The sequence below is a fragment of the Salmo salar genome, chromosome 14, assembly GCF_965601325.2.
Source record: "Salmo salar chromosome 14, fSalSal1, whole genome shotgun sequence".
Classification (NCBI taxonomy): Eukaryota; Metazoa; Chordata; class Actinopteri; order Salmoniformes; family Salmonidae; genus Salmo; species Salmo salar.
The window spans coordinates 23,737,668-23,756,313 of NC_138304.1; the positions used below are offsets into that span (position 1 = coordinate 23,737,668).

General features: G+C 40.0%; 1 gene segment (V, D, J or C); it reads left to right on the forward strand.

Moving 5' to 3' along the window:
* The first annotated feature begins 533 nt into the window (after positions 1-533).
* LOC106569107 (T cell receptor alpha variable 17-like) lies at positions 534-8,191 on the forward strand. The segment is given in 4 exon segments: positions 534-543; positions 732-796; positions 6,573-6,720; positions 7,820-8,191. Coding segments are annotated over 4 exon segments (393 nt in total).
* The last annotated feature ends 10,455 nt before the right edge of the window (positions 8,192-18,646 follow it).

Below are 18,646 nucleotides of genomic sequence, written 5' to 3' on the forward strand. Positions count from 1 at the left end.
GAATGTGTTATTTATGAATGTGTTATTGAATACGTTTCTATAGGATTTTGGTTCTATAGGGCAAATTCAATATTTCATCAAATCATCTTGTTATATATTTTTTATACCTAAAGGTGTTCTAAAATTCCAAATCAAATAGCTTAATGATCTATTCAGTATGTCCTGAGAAGAGATCGTTATGCAGAAGGGAGCAATATTGATGAGCTTAAGAAGAGGTTTGATTCCAGGCTGAATTTCAATTCTAGCTCTGTCCCCTTGACTATCCAAAGGTTGCAGCTGTCTGACTCTGCTGTGTACTACTCTGCTCTGAGGCCCACTGTGACAACAGGATATACAGCCCCCCTACAAAAACGACTGTATCCTTGGCACCAGTGTAGAAAAAATGGAAGCCTTACGTCTGTGGTGGGTGTGACGTTAGCAGGGCTGTACACCTCACACAGTGACACACAGAAGGACATTTCAGAGGAGAGTGAATGAATGCAAACATCAGTCTGAAGATGGAGAAATCAATCAGTGTATTGATCATTCTGATTATGACTACAGGTAAACAATACCTAACATTTGAACTCCTTGCATCCTTATAATCAGATTATTACATTATGGTTTTGGTAGTAAAACATATTTTGTTGAAGTAAAGTCATTTAAATGTGAATAACTTACTTGATTTCTAAAAAGTCTTTAAAAATAGGCATGTGTCATCAATCACTTTTATTATATGTTTTTCTCTGCAGGAATTGTATCTGGAGATAGTGTGACTCCTGACAAGGAGGAGTACACCCCCACTGAGGGATCATCGGTGTCTCTGAAATGTACATATGAAACAAAATTAGAGTATATTTTACTTTACTGGTACCGGCATTATCCTAACCAGGCTCCCCAGTTTCTACTGTATAAAGGTGCCAGATCACAGAGCGAGAGTGAACAGATCTCTGATGAGAGATATACATCCACAACATCCCGAACATCAACTGAACTGGTGATAACAAGACTAACCCTGGCAGACACAGCTCTCTACCACTGTGCTCTTGACACAGTGATATAAAGTGTATAGTACACCATACAAAAACCTGCAGACCAAAATGCTTTGAAGTGGAAATCATAATTAAACATTAACCACATTTGATGTCATGATGGCAGAAGTTGAGATCAGAGAACTCTGGTCACACCTGTGCTGTGTGCAATCACCAGCTGGTCTAGTGTTTATCTGTCTTCATATTCAATGCACTGTGAGAAATATGTATTCTTCACTCTTCAATCAGGAGTCCTCAATTTCACTTACCGTAGGCATTTGTTTTATATTGGTTGGATAATCACTTGGGAATATGACAAAGTGCAAAAATATTGTTATTTATTGTTGGCCCTATTCACAATTCACACAGCTTGGTGGTGTAGTATGGAAGTCAACCTGAAGGGGGCAACCTAACAAAGCACACACACCCCTGAATCAGAGGATGTCATACAGACAGAAACCTTCCCATGGTCTACTACTGCATGTAATACAGAACAACATGAAGCATCAACAGTAGGACAGAGGGTGTCAGAGCTCTGTGATAGATAGATCAGCATTGTTCTGATCCTAACCTTTTCCACTACGAACTGACTGACTAGTCATGAGAAATTGGCTGATCCTGCATGTTCTGGCTACATGCTGCTTTGGTATAACATCACTCTGTTCATCTGTCTCTTTCTGTGCACTTGTTCATTTTATTTATATACATTATTATTATATGTTGTGAAGATATATTTATCTTTCTTTTCAGGGTGCAGAGCAGAAGAGAATGTAACACAGCCAACAAAAGATGTAATGGTCGTAGAAGGGCAACCAACAACACTCACTTGTCTATTTGTGATCAATCACCATATCTCTTCTGGTACAAACAACTAGCAAATATCACCTCCATGTTTATGCTGAGAAAGGATGTTCACCTGCAGACACTACTACTGAGTTCAAGGAGAGACTTGATGCCCTTCTGAATGTCACAGCAAAATCATTCCCCTTGAAGATCCAGAGGTTACAGCTGTCTGGATTTTAGCGTAAATACGAAGATATTTCCTCATTTCAAATAAATCAATCTTGTAATTGATCTGTCACCTATTCATATTTGTCGGTGGCAGTTATCAGCAGACCATCCAGACAAACTAACAAAAAGTTTATGAAGAGGAGGGTAGTTTTGCTTTCCAGCAACTACTCCTTAGCATACAGTGTACTGCGGTATAAACAGTATCCAGTATCAGCTCCCCAAGTCCTCCTCTTCATCCTCCATGCCTCTAGGACTGTAGTGAGAGCTAAACCCCCATAGTCTTACCTCACTGTTAAACTGAACAAAGATCTGGAGATCTCCTCTGCTGAAGTGAGAGACTTTGCTCTGTACGACTGTACTGTAGAGCTCACATTGACATGAAACTGAGAAACACTGTTAAAAACCATACGACACTCTGCACTGTAATGCTGTGCTCTGACCTCCACAGTGCTGCAAAACATACTGACTCAGTAGTGCGCTGAATTTCATGGATTTACAAGCATCTGCTGTCTTCTGTTAGACCACAGTGCCATCAAGTGGATTCTCTAGTGAATAAATCAAATGTATATGAAACATCTTTGTTTCTACACTGTCAGTAGGAGGAGCTAAAGTATAAACTCAGGATTAGATTATGAATCCTCAAGATAAACATGATACTACCATGAAGATCATAGCCAGTTGATGCTGTGCTTTTCATCAGCAGCTGGTGCTTATTCTACACATCTTGCCATCTACAATGTTGTTCTGTTCACTATTACTCTTCTTTGGCTTGATAGGTAAGTAATGACATTTTCATTCAAAGCAAGTGTGATTATGTTGAGAGGTATTTATTTCTCAAATCAAAGATCATGAAGATAATGCACTACATGAGGATACAAGTTTTTTACTTTGAATACTTTTTATCTTTACACTGCATTTGGAATTCATTCATTTTTCCATGTGTGTTTAAAGTATTAAATATAATGTATGTTTATGTTTTACAGATGTCAGTTCTGAAGTGGTATTATCACCCTACACTGATGTAGAAGTTGCTTCAGAAAGTGACAGAGTTACTCTCTCTCTCTTGTAACTACTCCTCTATTGTTAATTATCTTCTATGGTATCGACAATATCCCAAATCAGCACCACAGTTACTGGTTATGGAGTACGTGGATATTACACTAGGGTCCACTCTACATCATGACAAAAATGCCAAACTTACGGATCTGAAGATCTCCTCTGCTGAAGTGACAGACTCTGCTCTGTACTACTGTACCCTGCAGCCCACTGTGACAGGAAAGCCAGAGACACTATAAAGACCTAGAACATCTGATTACGGGGAGAAAGTTATCAACAGGCAGGTTAATGAATATGTCCTAAACACTAAACACCTCTATTCTAGTCATAACCCTAACCCTAACTTCATGTCCAGATCAACTATAAATGTTTTACTATTTTCTTCATAATTACATATAATATGAATGAAGTACCACTGTATCAAATACCCTATTTTCATACTCCTAATTATCCTTATACCTCTGAAGACTCTAGTCACTTCCATGCCAGTCAGAAGATCTACAGTATTTTATTTCTGAATACTCAAAAGCAGCTTTATAAAAAGAAGAGTAGAAGATAACATAAGACATTAATAACCTGTTGAGGACCCCTTCCCGCTCTGTTCCCGGTATTGGGATTTATTGACAAGTGACCATGGCGGGAAATTCAAAACTGCAAGAATCTAATAATTTCAATTTCTCAAACAATCAACTATTTTTCACCATTTGAAAGATAAACATCTCCTAAATCCAACCACATTGTCCGATTTCAAAGAGGCTTTACGGCGAAAGCATAAAGTTAGGTTATGTTAGGAGAGTACATTGAAAATAGCTGTGTGTAATGTTTTGTCAATTCAAAGACAGGCGTCACCAAAAGCAGATAACCAGCTAAAATTATGCACTAACCTTTGACAATCTTCATCAGATGACACTCCTAGGACATTATGTTATACAACACATGCATTTTTTGTTCCATCAAGTTCATATTTATATCCAAAAACAGCATTTTACAGTAGCGGTGAAATTCAGATTTTTTTTCTCCCTCAAATGCTTCCGTTGGATCATCGTTACAATTTACAAAATTACTATTCGAAAACATTGGTAAACTTTAATATTGTCATTCAAAGAATTATAGATTAACATCTCGTAAATGCTACCGCATTGCCAGATTTCAAAATAACTTTACTGGGAAATCACACTTTGTAATAAACGGGGTCCTATGCTAAGAACATGCTAAGAACAATAGGCTAGGATATACAGGTTAGCACCATCTAATATCAATAATACTATTGTAAATAATCCCTTACCTTTGATTATCTTCATCAGAAGGCACTTCCAGGAATCCCAGGTCCACAACAAATGTGGTTTCTTTCGACAAAGTTCATAATTTATGTCCAAATAACTCCAAGTTGTTCCATGTTGTTAGCGCGTTCAGTAGGCTCCTCAAAAGTAGAGCGGGGGGGGAAAAGTCACGACGAAAAGTAAAAAAAAAAATCTATTTACGTTCGTTCAAACATGTCAAACGTTGTTTAGCATCAATCTTTAGGGCCATTTTTAACATGAAACATCAGTAATATTTCAACCCGACCTCTCCTGTGTCTTGAAAAACGTTTTGAAAAATGTCTCGCCTCACATGCACGCGCAGGTGCGCGCAATAATGAAGTGACGACATCCCAGGGACGTCAACTTCCCTTCATTCTAATTCGGTCTCTGTTCATCATAGACGCTTCAAACAACTTTATAAAGATCGTTGACATCTAGTGGAAGCCGTAGGAAGTGCGGAATGAATCGTTTGTCACTGTGTGATCTATTATCAATGACTCGAAAATAGTACAGCCACAAAATTCGCATTTCCTGGTTGTATTTTTCTCAGGTTTTTGCCTGCCATATGAGTTTTGTTATACTTACAGACACCATTCAAACAGTTTTAGAAAATTCAGAGTGTTTTCTATCCAAATCTGTTAATAATATGCATATCCTAGCTTCTGAGTTGGTGTAGAAGGCAGTTAAAAATGGGCACATATTCTTTTCAAAATTCTCAATACTGCCCCCTAGCCCCAACAGGTTTTAAGTCAAAAATATTCCCAAACCTCCTTTCAAAAAATAATAAGTAACAGAAAGTACAAGAAATGTATGTACAAAAATAACAAAGTTAAATGAAATAAAAAACAAAAAACAACATTTGATTTGTATTGTTTAATGTTTTTTTAATTAGTATTTTATGTTATGTTGTATTGTTGTATTTTATGTTTGACATTCAATAGAACTTGTTTTTTCTACTTATTTTTTGAAAAATAAAAGTAATGAAATTACAAAGGTAACTTAAATAAAATACAAAAAACAGCACAATTGCACTGTATTCATTTCAAACTTTTATCTTCATAATTCAGTGTAATATGAATGGAGTAGCGTTGTTAAAAATAAATGAATGCATCAATACTAACATTAAACAAGGATTGCATGGCATACAGAGAAACAACAAATGTGGTTGTTCAACAGCCCCTGTCTTTGGTGGTAGGTGGAGCTACAACATTTTCTCCAATCAGCAAGACTGAACAATTATTGCAGAGAGAGATATTCAACTCTGCCTATGTTGTGTCAAAGTATTTTTGATACTGTGTCTATCAGCTATGTTGCTGCTTTCATAATTTCTCATCCTCCTAGTCCTTGTTGGTGAGTACTGTATTCAATTTGACAGTTTTAATTTAAAACCCAGAATGTATTTCAAAGTTGTCAAAAATACAATTATACCGCAGATTTGAGTATCACTAAATTGTATTATGATAATGAGAAGGGGAAAGAAATCATCAACAGACCAAAAAGTCAAGACCAGCCGCATATTTTTCCTCTCTTGATAAGTAGCAGTTTTGAAGATGCCAAAAGATGCCCACCCTATGGTGGGTTGTGTAGAGGGTGATACCATCACACTGTCCTGTAGCTACACTGGCTCTGTAAACAATCTACAGTGGTATCGTTAGTATCCCAGGTCTAAACCAGTGTTCCTGATTCTCAGCACAAAATCAGGATATGTCCAGAAACCTGTCCCTCCTCGTATGTCAGCTCAGGTTCATACAGACCGTGTGGAAAAACAAAGACTACAGCAAAAACTTCACATTTTCAGATATAAATTAAGTCTAAAATAAACAGAGGAGGCCAATAGGAACTGAAAACCCTTAACCACCAACCACAGAAGAAGAGTTACATATCCAGTTATCAGAGGAGGGGCCTCATAGTCAAACACTGGTATAGGCTGGGTATACCTGCAACCATGAGGATGTCTCTGTAGAGGAACTACTCAGCTCTCTCACTGTCTCATCTCTCAGTTGGTTTATCTAGTCTGTGTCAGGATGTCACTCATATTACTGTTTCTCCTCTCTGCGTTTGTAAGTGAGTGCTGAATTCAATTATTTCTCTTGTCATACTTTATGGGCACCTAACCCATGTATTGTTTCTCATTTGGAATAAACATTAACATAATGACAATACTTACGTTGTTGCAGGTGATAGTTTGTAGCAGGATACAATAACTCCATTGAAGCCTGAAGTCAATGCTCTCCAAGGAACAGAAATCACTCTCTCCTGCAAATACAAGGGCAACATCATCAATCTATTATGGTACCGTCAATACCCCGGATCCAGACCAGAATATCTACTTTTGATCCAATGAAGCGGTATGTATATACAGAATACATAAATTACGACTCCACAACACACTGGTAGACTGAAAAAAGGTAAAAACCCGTGTTGACTTGATCTCCTCTGTTGAATTGGAAGACTGCTCTGTACCACTGCGGGAAACCCAGACACACTGTACAAAAACCTGTCAAGACCCTTGGGGGTGAACAGTGCATTGTGTTCTGATCAATCAGTTATTATTTAGAGTACATTAATACATTCATTTTTTCCTGAATATCCACATTAATTGAAAAAGAAGCAAGAAAACACATTTAATATACATTTTATTGAGGAAATAATACTTTATATTGTCTGCATCTTCCTGTTCTGATATAACATGATCAAAGATACTAGTCTGAATAAATACAGAATGAAGAACATTTGTAGTGTTGTTTTGCTTCCTTTTAGCAGGGGTTCCCAAACGTTTTCACTCGGTGACTCCATTCCAGCATCGTGGAACATCACGCAATGTTTATTCATGTGATATTTGAGTGACAAAAAAATTAACAATATCTATGGGCTAAAAAAAATCATTAAAAAACTTGATCTGTACGTTGCTGACAAGTTATAAATAGCTCTCTAAGGTATGCAATGAATAACATGACAAGAGGAACTGATGATGCACTACCCAATTTCGAAATTGCACCTCATGCATTCTACTATTACAACTTTCAAGAATAAGTTTAAAGCCGCACTGGCTGACCCCTCGCACTACAGATTGGGAACCACTGCTTAAAGGATTACGGGCAGTAATTGTCTTTTTCTTCTTCTTTTTGTGAACAGCATACATTTTGAGACAATATCAATAGAGGGCGGTCATGAGCTGAAATATCTCCACTCAGAACTCCAGCGAAATCATGAAGATGACATTGAGCAGAAATCCAACCCAGAAAGACAGTTGAACTGAAATACCCAACCACCTTTAGTGTAGAGAGTTGGAGCTACAAAGTCAATGAGTGCTTTAACATTACAGTATGTAGTCAACAATATGAGAGGATACACTCTTACTTGACAACGCATGAAGCCAGTCACTCAGACACCATGAAGATGTTTTATGCAATTCTACTTCTTTCAATGTTCTTTGGTAAGTGCATTTTGAAGGATGGTTAAAGACACATAATGAATTGACCGACACTCGAATGTCTGTTAAACTAAATGAAGATAAGACCCATGTGGATCTGGAGATCACCTCTGCTGAGGTGACAGACTCTGCTCTGTACTACTGTGCCCTGCAGCCGACAGTGACAGGAAACCCATAAAAACTGTAGAAAGAAAGCCATAACAGAGAACATTTCATGTTGGTGTCAAGAGGAGGGGCTGTATAATCAAAGACCCACATGTACTTTATGGGATGTTATTGTTCAGGAAGTAGCTAGTTAGTCATGTCTCTCAGTGCTGTCTATTAGTTTCTCAAAGGTCTAGCAAGATGTTTTTCTTCTCATTTGTTCTCTTTTTATCTTTCTTAGGCAAGTTATTATACGGATTAAAATCTTTTAATTTAATCTTATTGTGAAAGAACAGCATAATAATCATAATAATTCCACATTCATAATTTTTTTACGTCAGTTACAACTGCACAGTTACAGAAGTTATTTGACCAAATCTTTTTGCAGGAAACAGTTTTGCGGATTCAATAAACCCTGTGACTACAGAAGAGCTTGTTCAGGAGGTAAGGAATGTCCATCTCTCCTGCAAATATGATGGCACTCTTTACAATCTACAGTGGTTCCGCCAATATCCCAGATCCTAACCAGAATTCCTATTGTAAGTCACACCAGAGGGGTCTATATTTAAAGCTACTCCCCCACCTCCTCATCTGACAGTTTCCATTGACAAAGTGGACAAACGTGGGGATCTGAAGATCTCTTCTGCTGATATGACAGACTCTGCTCTGGACTACCATGCCATGAAGACCACAGTGACAGGAAACTGTGACACTGTACAAAAACCTGTCAAGAACCATGGGAGGAAACAGACATCCTATATGACATCCTTAAGTAGCAAACCTACTGTATGTTACGCTAAGTGACATATATTCTTTGTCTGTCCTCCTCCTATAGACTGCCCTCCAAGGTTATGACGTCCAGTGACAAGGTTTTTCTATGTATAATAATGATACAATAGTTTCATCAAGTGATCAACATTCTGCCCAACAAGGTGAAACCTTGAGATTGCTTGTTTTTTCAAGGGCAAGTTACTAGTGAGAGTCAATAGGTGTCAGTGGAGTCTCATAGTTTGTTTCTATTCCTTTAAGGTAGAGATACACATGTTTGCATGGGCTGAGTCTCAAACCACCGCATCAGCCTATGGCGGTCTTCTGCCTCTGCGGTGGAAGGTGGCCGAGCTTCAGGGGTGTTTGTCAGACCATGAGACATCCTGAAAATTGATATTCTCACAAATATGTCTGTAGCGTCCGAACCGTTTTGCCTAAAAAATGTATGTGACCACTCTACGGAAAGAGAGACTCTCGCTGTCGATGTGCCAACTTCTGTTCGTAGTGTACAATTTGGGCTATCAAATCATCTTGTTATTTTTTTTTACCTAAAGGGGTCCTAAAATTCCAAATCAGATAGCTTAATGATCCATGGTATGACCCACCACCAAAGTTAAATGATGCACGCGGCATGCCTTTGCAGGTTTCGGTGTGGTATCATTGCCCCCAACAATTCAACTTAACAATTGAATATACATTTAGCTCCTTCCCTACTGCAGAGCCCCACAATAATGAGACTTCTCAACTACAGTGGATGGAACATGAAGTCTATAACATATATTCTTCCTCGATACATACAGTTGAAGTCGGAAGTTTACATACACCTTAGCCAAATACATTTAAACTCAGTTTTTCACAATTCCTGACAATAAATCCAAGTACAAATTCCCTGATTACGTCAGTTAGGATCAGCAATTTATTTTAAGATTGTGAAATTTCAGAATAATAGTAGAGAGAATGGTTTATTTCAGCTTTTATTTCTTTCATCACATTCCCAGTGGGTCAGTAGTACTCAATTAGTATTTGGTAGTATTGCCTTTCAGTTGTTTAACTTGGGTCAAACATTTCGGGTAGCTTTCCACAAGCTTCCCACAATAAGTTGGGTGAATTCTGGCCCATGCCTCCTGACAGAGCTGGTGTAACTGAATCAAGTTTGTAGGCCTCCTTGCTCGCACACGCTTTTTGACTTCTGCCCACAGATTTTCTATGGGATTGAGGTCAGGGCTTTGTGATGGCCACTCCAATACCTTGACTTTGTTGTCCTTAAGCATTTTGCCACAACTTTGGAAGTATGTTTGGGGTCATTGTCCATTTGGAAGACCCATTTGCAACCAAGCTTTAACTTCCTGACTGATGTCTTGAGATGTTGCTTTAATATATCCACATAATTTTCCGCTCTCATGATGCCATCTATTTTTTTAAGTGCACCAGTCCCTCCTGCAGCAAAGCACCCACACAACATGATGCTGCCACCCCGCGCATCACGGTTGGGACGGTGTCCTTCGGCTTGCAAGCCTCCCCCTTTTTCCTCCAAACATAACGATGGTCATTATGGCCAAACAGTTCCATTTTTGTTTCATCAGACCAGAGGACAGTTCTCCAAAAAGTATGATCTTTGTCCCCATGTGCAGTGGCAAACCGTAGTCTGGCTTTTTTATGATGGTTTTGGAGTAGTGGCTTCTTCCTTGCCGAGCGCCTTTTAACATGTAATTAGTGGAACTGATTCACACAGAGTGTGAATGTTCCAAGAGAAGATCATTAAAGAAGTCTCTGTCTAATGCCCAGTGGCTATGATGCTGCTCTATCCAGTCTTGTTTTTGTGTGCACTTGTAGGTAAGGATTCACTCTCCATTAACTGAATGTGTACTAACAGAATGTACACTGTTCAGTATTCATTACAATATGGTATTATCAATATCAAGTGGCAATACACTTTGAAACACCAAGTGTGGATATACTGTACACTGTCTACATTGACTCAGTAATACGTGTTGTTCTTTTTTACAGGTACAAGTGTTGAAGACATAATTACTCCAGACAGAGATGTAGTGGATATTATGGAGGGTAGTAGTGTTAAACTCTCCTGTAGATACAACAGCTCATTAACCAACAGTCTGTTATGGTACCTCCAGCACCCTGGATCCTCTCCACAGTTCCTCACAGTGGACTACTCTGGGATCATAACCTACACTGATAGCACAAAATGAACCATCAAATATGAAAAAGAGGAAAACCATGTGGATCTGGAGATATCCGCTGCTGAAGTGACAGACTCTGCTCTGTACTACTGTTCTCTGAGGCCCACAGTGACAGGAAATCCAGAAATATAATATTGATCCTGACAATACAGACACAGACAACCTGAATCTGAGACCCCTAGAACCCCTAGAACCGGAGTCTGAATAGATCCTATCTACCATCCATTATGTTCCCTTCTTAATATGAACGTTTTTTTGAATGTTTGACTACCTGTGACCGGATTTTATATTTGTCATGAATATCAGAATAATTTAATCTGATTTAATATTCTAAACAGTCTCTCATTTTAATTCCATTGAATCCATCTTTACTGTCATTTAAGAAACCAAACCTTCATCACCATCATCACCACTCTTCATTTTGAACCGTTATTAAATGGGTTTCATGTCATAAACTGAGCGGTAGGTTGCCAGTTCTATTACCCGGATCTTGTAACTGGAGGGTTGCTGGGTTCAGATCCTGACAACAATTCCTTACTGTTGGGACCTTGAGCAAGGCCCTTAACCCCACAACATGCTCTCCATCTAGCGGCACTGCACTGCCACGACCCTGTGCTCCTCTCAATTGTGTGTGTGTGAGATGTGCTATCTGGGGGAGTGTAACATTGACAATACAGTTGTATAGGGAGGAGCTACGAAGATCCTGTTCAAACTGTACACATGATTACAGGATACATATTTTAGTTAGTTGGTCAACATACAGTAGATTCATGATGATGTTACTTGGTTTGATATGGATGTTCTCTACATTTTGTACAGGTGAGGATTACGAAATGTTTTAAGTGAGCCCGTATTGTTAATGGAAATTGAGATTGACACCCAATTGATTATGTTTCTATATTTTCTTTACAGAACGAATTGCTGGGGAGCACATTACTGCTGTAAAGCATGAAGTCATCAGTACAGAGGGAAAACCTGTGACTCTGAGCTGCTCATATGATGCAAGCAGGAATTATCCTCTGCTTTACTGGTACAGGCATTATGATAACCAGGCTCCTCAGTTTCTACTGTATAAAGGTGCCAAATCAAGTACGTGGGAACATATCCCTGATAAAAGATATACATCCAAAACGTCTCGGACTACAACTGAACTGATCATAACACATCTAACCCTGGCAGACACAGCTCTCTACTACTGTGCTCTCAGAGATTGTTATTACGAGAATTGTTATACCCAGTGATAGAATGTGTATAAGACTCTGTACAAAAACCTGCAGATCAAAAATGCTTTGATGAACCGAGGATCAAATTTGAACATCAAACCACAATTTGATATTATAATGGCAGAGGTTGAGATCAGAGAACTGTGGTTACACCTGTGCTGTGTGCACTCACCAGGTGGTCTAGTGTTTCTCTGTCTTCCTATTCAATGCACTGTGAGAAATATGTATTCTTTACCCTTCAATCAGTAGTCTTCAATTACATTTTTTTAAGTGGTTGGAAAAGCACTTGGGAATTTGACAGTCTAACAATGTTATTTCTTATAGTTGGCTCTCCTCACAATTCACACAGGGTAGCAGAGTTAACCTCCCTGGGCTAGGTGGCGCAAAATACAAATACCTCAAAAATGCTATAACTTCAATTTCTCAAACATATGACTATTTTACAACATTTTAACCTGTTGGGGATAGGGGGCAGTATTTGCACGGCCGGATAAAAAACACGTACCCGATTTAATCTGGTTACTACTCCTGCCCAGTAACTAGAATATGCATATAATTGTTTGATTTGGATAGAAACCACCCAAAAGTTTCTAAAACTGTTTGAATGGTGTCTGTGAGTATAACAGAACTCATTTGGCAGGCCAAAACCTGAGAAGATTCCAAACAGGAAGCGCTCTATCTGACTTTTTCTTGGCATAACGTGACATTTTCTAACGCTCCCATAGGCTCTCAGAAGGCGCCAGAATGATGAATGGTGGCTTTGCAGGCCATGGCTGAAAAACATTAGCGCATTTGGTAAGTGGTCGATCTGAGGACAATGAGACTGGAGGCGCGTGCACGACCCGACACCATGTTTACTTTCTCTCTCTTTGAACGAAAACAACGACTCCCGGTCGGAATATTATCGCTTTTTTACGAGAAAAAGAGCATAAAAATTGATTTTAAACAGCGTTTGACATGCTTCGAAGTACGGTAATGGAATATTTTGAATTTTTTTGTCACGAAACGCATCGGGCGCGTCACCCTTCTTTACCCTTCGGATAGTGTCTTGAACGCACGAACAAAACGCCGCTATTTGGATATAACTATGGATTATTTGGAACCAAACCAACATTTGTAATTGAAGTAGAAGTCCTGGGAGTGCATTCTGACGAAGAACAGCAAAGGTAATCAAACTTTTGTAATAGTAAATCGGAGTTTGGTGAGTACCACACTTGGTGGGTGTCAAAATAGCTAGCCTGTGATGGCCGGGCTATCTACTCAGAATATTGCAAAATGTGCTTTCACCGAAAAGCTATTTTAAAATCGGACATATCGAGTGCATAGAGGAGTTCTGTATCTATAATTCTTAAAATAATTGTTCTGCTTTTTGTGAACGTTTATCGTGAGTAATTTAGTAAATTCACCGGAAGTGTTCGGTGGGAATGCTAGTCACATGCTAGTCACATGCTAATGTAAAAAGCTGGTTTTTGATATAAATATGAACTTGATTGAACAAAACATGCATGTATTGTATAACATAATGTCCTAGGATTGTCATCTGATGAAGATCATCAAAGGTTAGTGCTGCATTTAGCTGTGGTTAGGGTTTATGTGACATTATATGCTAGCTTGAAAAATGGGTGTCTGATTATTTCTGGCTGGGTATTCTGCCGACATAATCTAATGTTTTGCTTTCGTTGTAAAGCCTTTTTGAAATCAGACAGTGTGGTTAGATAAACGAGAGTCTTGTCTTTAAAATGGTGTAAAATAGTCATATGTTTGAAAAATTGAAGTAATAGCATTTCTAAGGTATTTGAATATCGCGCCACGGGATTACACTGGCTATTGAGTAGGTGGGCGTCCCACTGGCCCAGAGAGGTTAACGACAAGACTCTCGTTAATCTAACCACATTGTCCGATTTCAAAAAGGCTTTACATCGAAAGCAAAACATTAGATTATGTCATTAGAGTACCCTGCCAAAAATAATCACACAGCCATTTTCAAAGCAAGCATATATGTCACAAAAACCAAAACCACAGCTAAATGCAGCACTAACCTTTGATGATCTCGATACTGGCTTCCGGTTTGGAGCGAGCAGCCGCACCACGCTTCGCTCCACAGGTAATATTACACTTCACTACATTACAACGGCTTGATTTGTTTGATCTGAGCAATTCTTCTTAGCTAGCTACATAGCCGTCTTTGTATCAAAGATAATTGTGTAGTTTAGAGTAACTGAGTAATTATCGAGGCTAGCTATCTTCGTCCTCCTAACGTAGTCAACACTGCTAGCTGCTAGCTAGCTAGTCATCACTGCTAGCTAGCCAACTTCTACCGACTAGCAGCACTGCAGAAACTATTACATCGTAACGACTTGATTAGTGTGGTGTTAGTGTTAGTTAGCCAGCTACATAGTTGTCTTTGCTGTCTCTGTATCTAAGATAATTGTGTAGTTTGAGTTTGAGTATTATCGAGGTGAGCCAGCCAGCCGCGACGCGGCGCCAGACTTACTCAACACACCTAGTCATCATTAACCCACTGCCAGCTAGCCAACCGTTACCGACTAGCAGCACTGTAGATACTAATACTTTACAACGGAACGATTTGACTAGTGCAGTGTTACCTAGCTAGCTACTTAGTTGTCTTTGTCATAGCTTGATAATTGTTAGCTAGCCAGCCATCGAGGTTAGCTAGCCAGCTATTTCCGTCCCCCGCGACGCCATTTTTCCTAACCCAGCCAACTATTACCGACGAGCAGCATTGTTGAAACTAAATACACTACAAGGAACGTCTTGATTGGTGTTATGTTAGCTAGCTAGCTACAAAGTTGCTTTGTATCATGACAAGGTGTAGTACTGAAACTACCGAGGTTACCTAGCCAGCTACACGTTCAAAGTCAACAACGCAGCCACTGCTAGCTAGCCTACTCCACCAGCCAGCAGTACTGTATCATTTTAGTCAATAAGATTTTTGCAACGTAAGCTTAACTTCCTGAACATTCGAGACGTGTAGTCCACCTGTCATTCCAATCTCCTTTGCATTAGCGTAGCCTCTTCTGTAGCTTGTCTACTATGTGTCTGTCTATCCCTGTTCTCTCTCCTCTGCACAGGCCATACAAACGCTCCACACCGCGTGGCCGCTGCCACTCTAACCTGGTGGTCCCAGCGCGCACGACCCACGTGGAGTTCCAGGTCTCCGGCAGCCTCTGGAACTGCCGGTCTGCGGCCAACAAGGCTGAGTTCATCTCAGCCTATGCTACCCTCCAGTCCCTAGACTTCCTGGCGCTGACGGAAACATGGATTACCACAGATAACACTGCTACTCCTACTGCTCTCTCCTCGTCTGACTACGTGTTCTCGCATACCCCTAGAGCATCGAGCCAGCGGGGTGGTGGCACTGGAATCCTCATCTCTCCCAAGTGGACATTCTCTCTTTCTCCCCTGACCCATCTGTCTATCTCCTCATTTGAATTCCATGCTGTCACAGTTACCAGCCCTTTCAAGCTTAACCTCTCTGGGCTAGGCGGGACGAATTCGTCCCACCTACACAACAGAAAGTCTAATCCAGTGGCGCGATTTTCAAATACCTTAAAAATCCTATTACTTCAATTTCTCAAACATATGACTATTTTACAGCTATTTAAAGACAAGACTCTCGTTAATCTAACCACACTGTCCGATTTCAAAAAGGCTTTACAACGAAAGCAAAACATTAGATTATGTCAGCAGAGTACCAAGCCTGAAATAATCAGACACCCATTTTTCAAGCTAGCATATAATGTCACAAAAACCCAGAAGACAGCTAAATGCAGCACTAACCTTTGATGATCTTCATCAGATGACAACCCTAGGACATTATGTTATACAATACATGCATGTTTTGTTCAATCAAGTTCATATTTATATCAAAAACCAGCTTTTTACATTAGCATGTGACGTTCAGAACTAGCATACCCCCCGCAAACTTCCAGCGAATTCACTAACAATTTACTAAATTACTCACGATAAACGTTCACAAAAAGCATAATTATTTTAAGAATTATAGATACAGAACTCCTCTATGCACTCGATATGTCCGATTTTAAAATAGCTTTTTGGTGAAAGCACATTTTGCAATATTCTAAGTACATAGCCCAGCCATCACGGGCTAGCTATTTAGACACCCGGCAAGTTTAGCACTCACCAATATCAGATTTACTATTACAAAAGTTTGATTACCTTTTGTTGTCTTCGTCAGAATGCACTCCCAGGACTGCTACTTCAATAACAAATGTTGGTTTGGTCCAAAATAATCCATCGTTATATCCGAATAGCGGCGTTTTGTTCGTGCGTCCCAGACACTATTCGAAATGGTAAATCAGGGTCGCGCGCATGGCGCAATTCGTGACAAAAAAAATCTAAATATTCCATTACCGTACTTCGAAGCATGTCAACCGCTGTTTAAAATCCATTTTTATGCCATTTTTCTCGTAAAAAAGCGATAATATTCCGACCGGGAATGTCCATTTAGCTAAACAGAGGAAAGAAAACAAAGCTTTCGGTCGACGCGGGCACGAGCCTGAGTCTCACAGTACTGTAACCAGCCACTACCCAAACGCGCTACTTTGTTTCAGCCAGAGCCTGCAAAGCCACGATTCAGCATTTTGCCGCCTTCTGAGAGCCTATGGCAGCCGTAGGAAGTGTCACGGGACAGCTAAGATCCTCACTCTTCAATAAACAGAGACAAGAAGAACGACACCTTGTTAGACAGGCCACTTCCTGCATGAAATCTTCTCAGGTTTTTGCCTGCCATATGAGTTCTGTTATACTCACAGACACCATTCAAACAGTTTTAGAAACTTTAGGGTGTTTTCTATCCAAAGCCAATAATTATATGCATATTCTAGTTACTGGGCAGGAGTAGTAACCAGATTCAATCGGGCAAGTTTTTTATCCAGCCGTGTCAATACTGCCCCCTACCCTCAACAGGTTAAGTCTTTTGAACTTTCTACAGAAGAATATCTTGTTGTTGTGCCCACTATCACCACATACACCACATACCTCATCAAGCTCTTCTTTCCTTGTGGTTTTTGTTGAGGCAATCTTTCTGTCATACTTCTTGTCTAAACGATCCGATTTTTCCACCATCTCCTCAGTTCTGAGCTGTTCGAGTCTCTCCAGTATTCCTTCTTGACTTTTCAGGAACTTCAAGAGCATGACAAAGTGGTTGTCTGATGTGACATCGTTTCTGGGTTCAACCATGATCATAACCCAGTCTCTTTTAATGAAGTCGGGCAACTTGCTTTCAATGGATCTAATTGCCAGTGGGTTATTTATGGCTCCAGAGTTTCCTAACTCTGTGAGATCTGCTAGAGCCTTCTCCACTGACTGTATGAGATCAATTACCTTTCTTGGTTGGTTCCCTTTCACATGTGGCATCTTCTCCAGCTCTTCCAGGATTTCCACAATGATGGTTGACTTGTTGCCATACCTGTTCGCCAGGACTCTGAACATGTCATCGGCAGTGGTGTAGGTTGAAAGTCTGAGGTATTTTGAGATTTTGTCATCCACACTCTCCAGGAGTTGAATTTTCTTAACTTCAGTGGATCCGGATGGCTCTCCCTGCTTTTGCAGGCTTTCCCAGTCTTTCCTCCATCTGTGATATTCTCTCCTGCTTCCATTGAAGATAGGTAGAGAGATTGGCTTGATTCTCACTATTGGTGTGGATGTTGCCGGTTGGGGTAGTAGTTTCACTCCTGTGCCTCGCTCATTGGTCGTCCGTGCAGTGGCAAATTCAGGTCTCCTTAACTCAAGCCTGTAGTAGAATGCTCTTACGTCCTTGACTCTTCCATCTAATTCGTCCTTTAATTCTACAGGGATCCATCGCTCCCATGATGACATTGCTGAGATGGCCTCTTTTATCCTCTTGTCCAAGAGAGCGAGGTGCACTTCATAGCCCTCTAAATTGGCACTTTCCACTGGTACATAAGCCGCTTTATCATTGGCTTTTTCAGCTTCCAGGATTGCCACAAGAAGTTCACTCCTTCCATACCTCGACCACAGGTTTGTTTGAACAATGTCTCTTATTTCCGCCAACTTTGTTTCACCTTCATTTACAGATCTATCAATGTCAGCCTCTTGCTGTTCATTAAGACCTGGTTCCTCATCCTCAGTCATGTCAGCCTCCAGTCCAATCCTGTAGTCATCGTTGGCATCGAGCATCTTTCTGAAACAATCTGAAAGCTTAGCGAATTCCTCCTTTAACTCCACTTGAAGCATGCTGCTTGCTCCTCTTGAAATGAAGTTGGCTTGTCTGGTGAAGCTGCTTTTTGCAGTGGTCCTCTCCTTTTTGAGCTGCTGGACCGACTTCCCCAGGACATCTTCCGCCATCTTGACTTCCTCTGCGTCAACAGCTTATTTCTGGATCTGAAGCCGTTTATCCTCAGGGCCAGGCCGCTCCGCGTGGTTTACAACTGTCAAGTCCTCCTCTTGTTCACCATCCAAAGGACACAGGGACAACTACATTTTCCAACTCAATCTT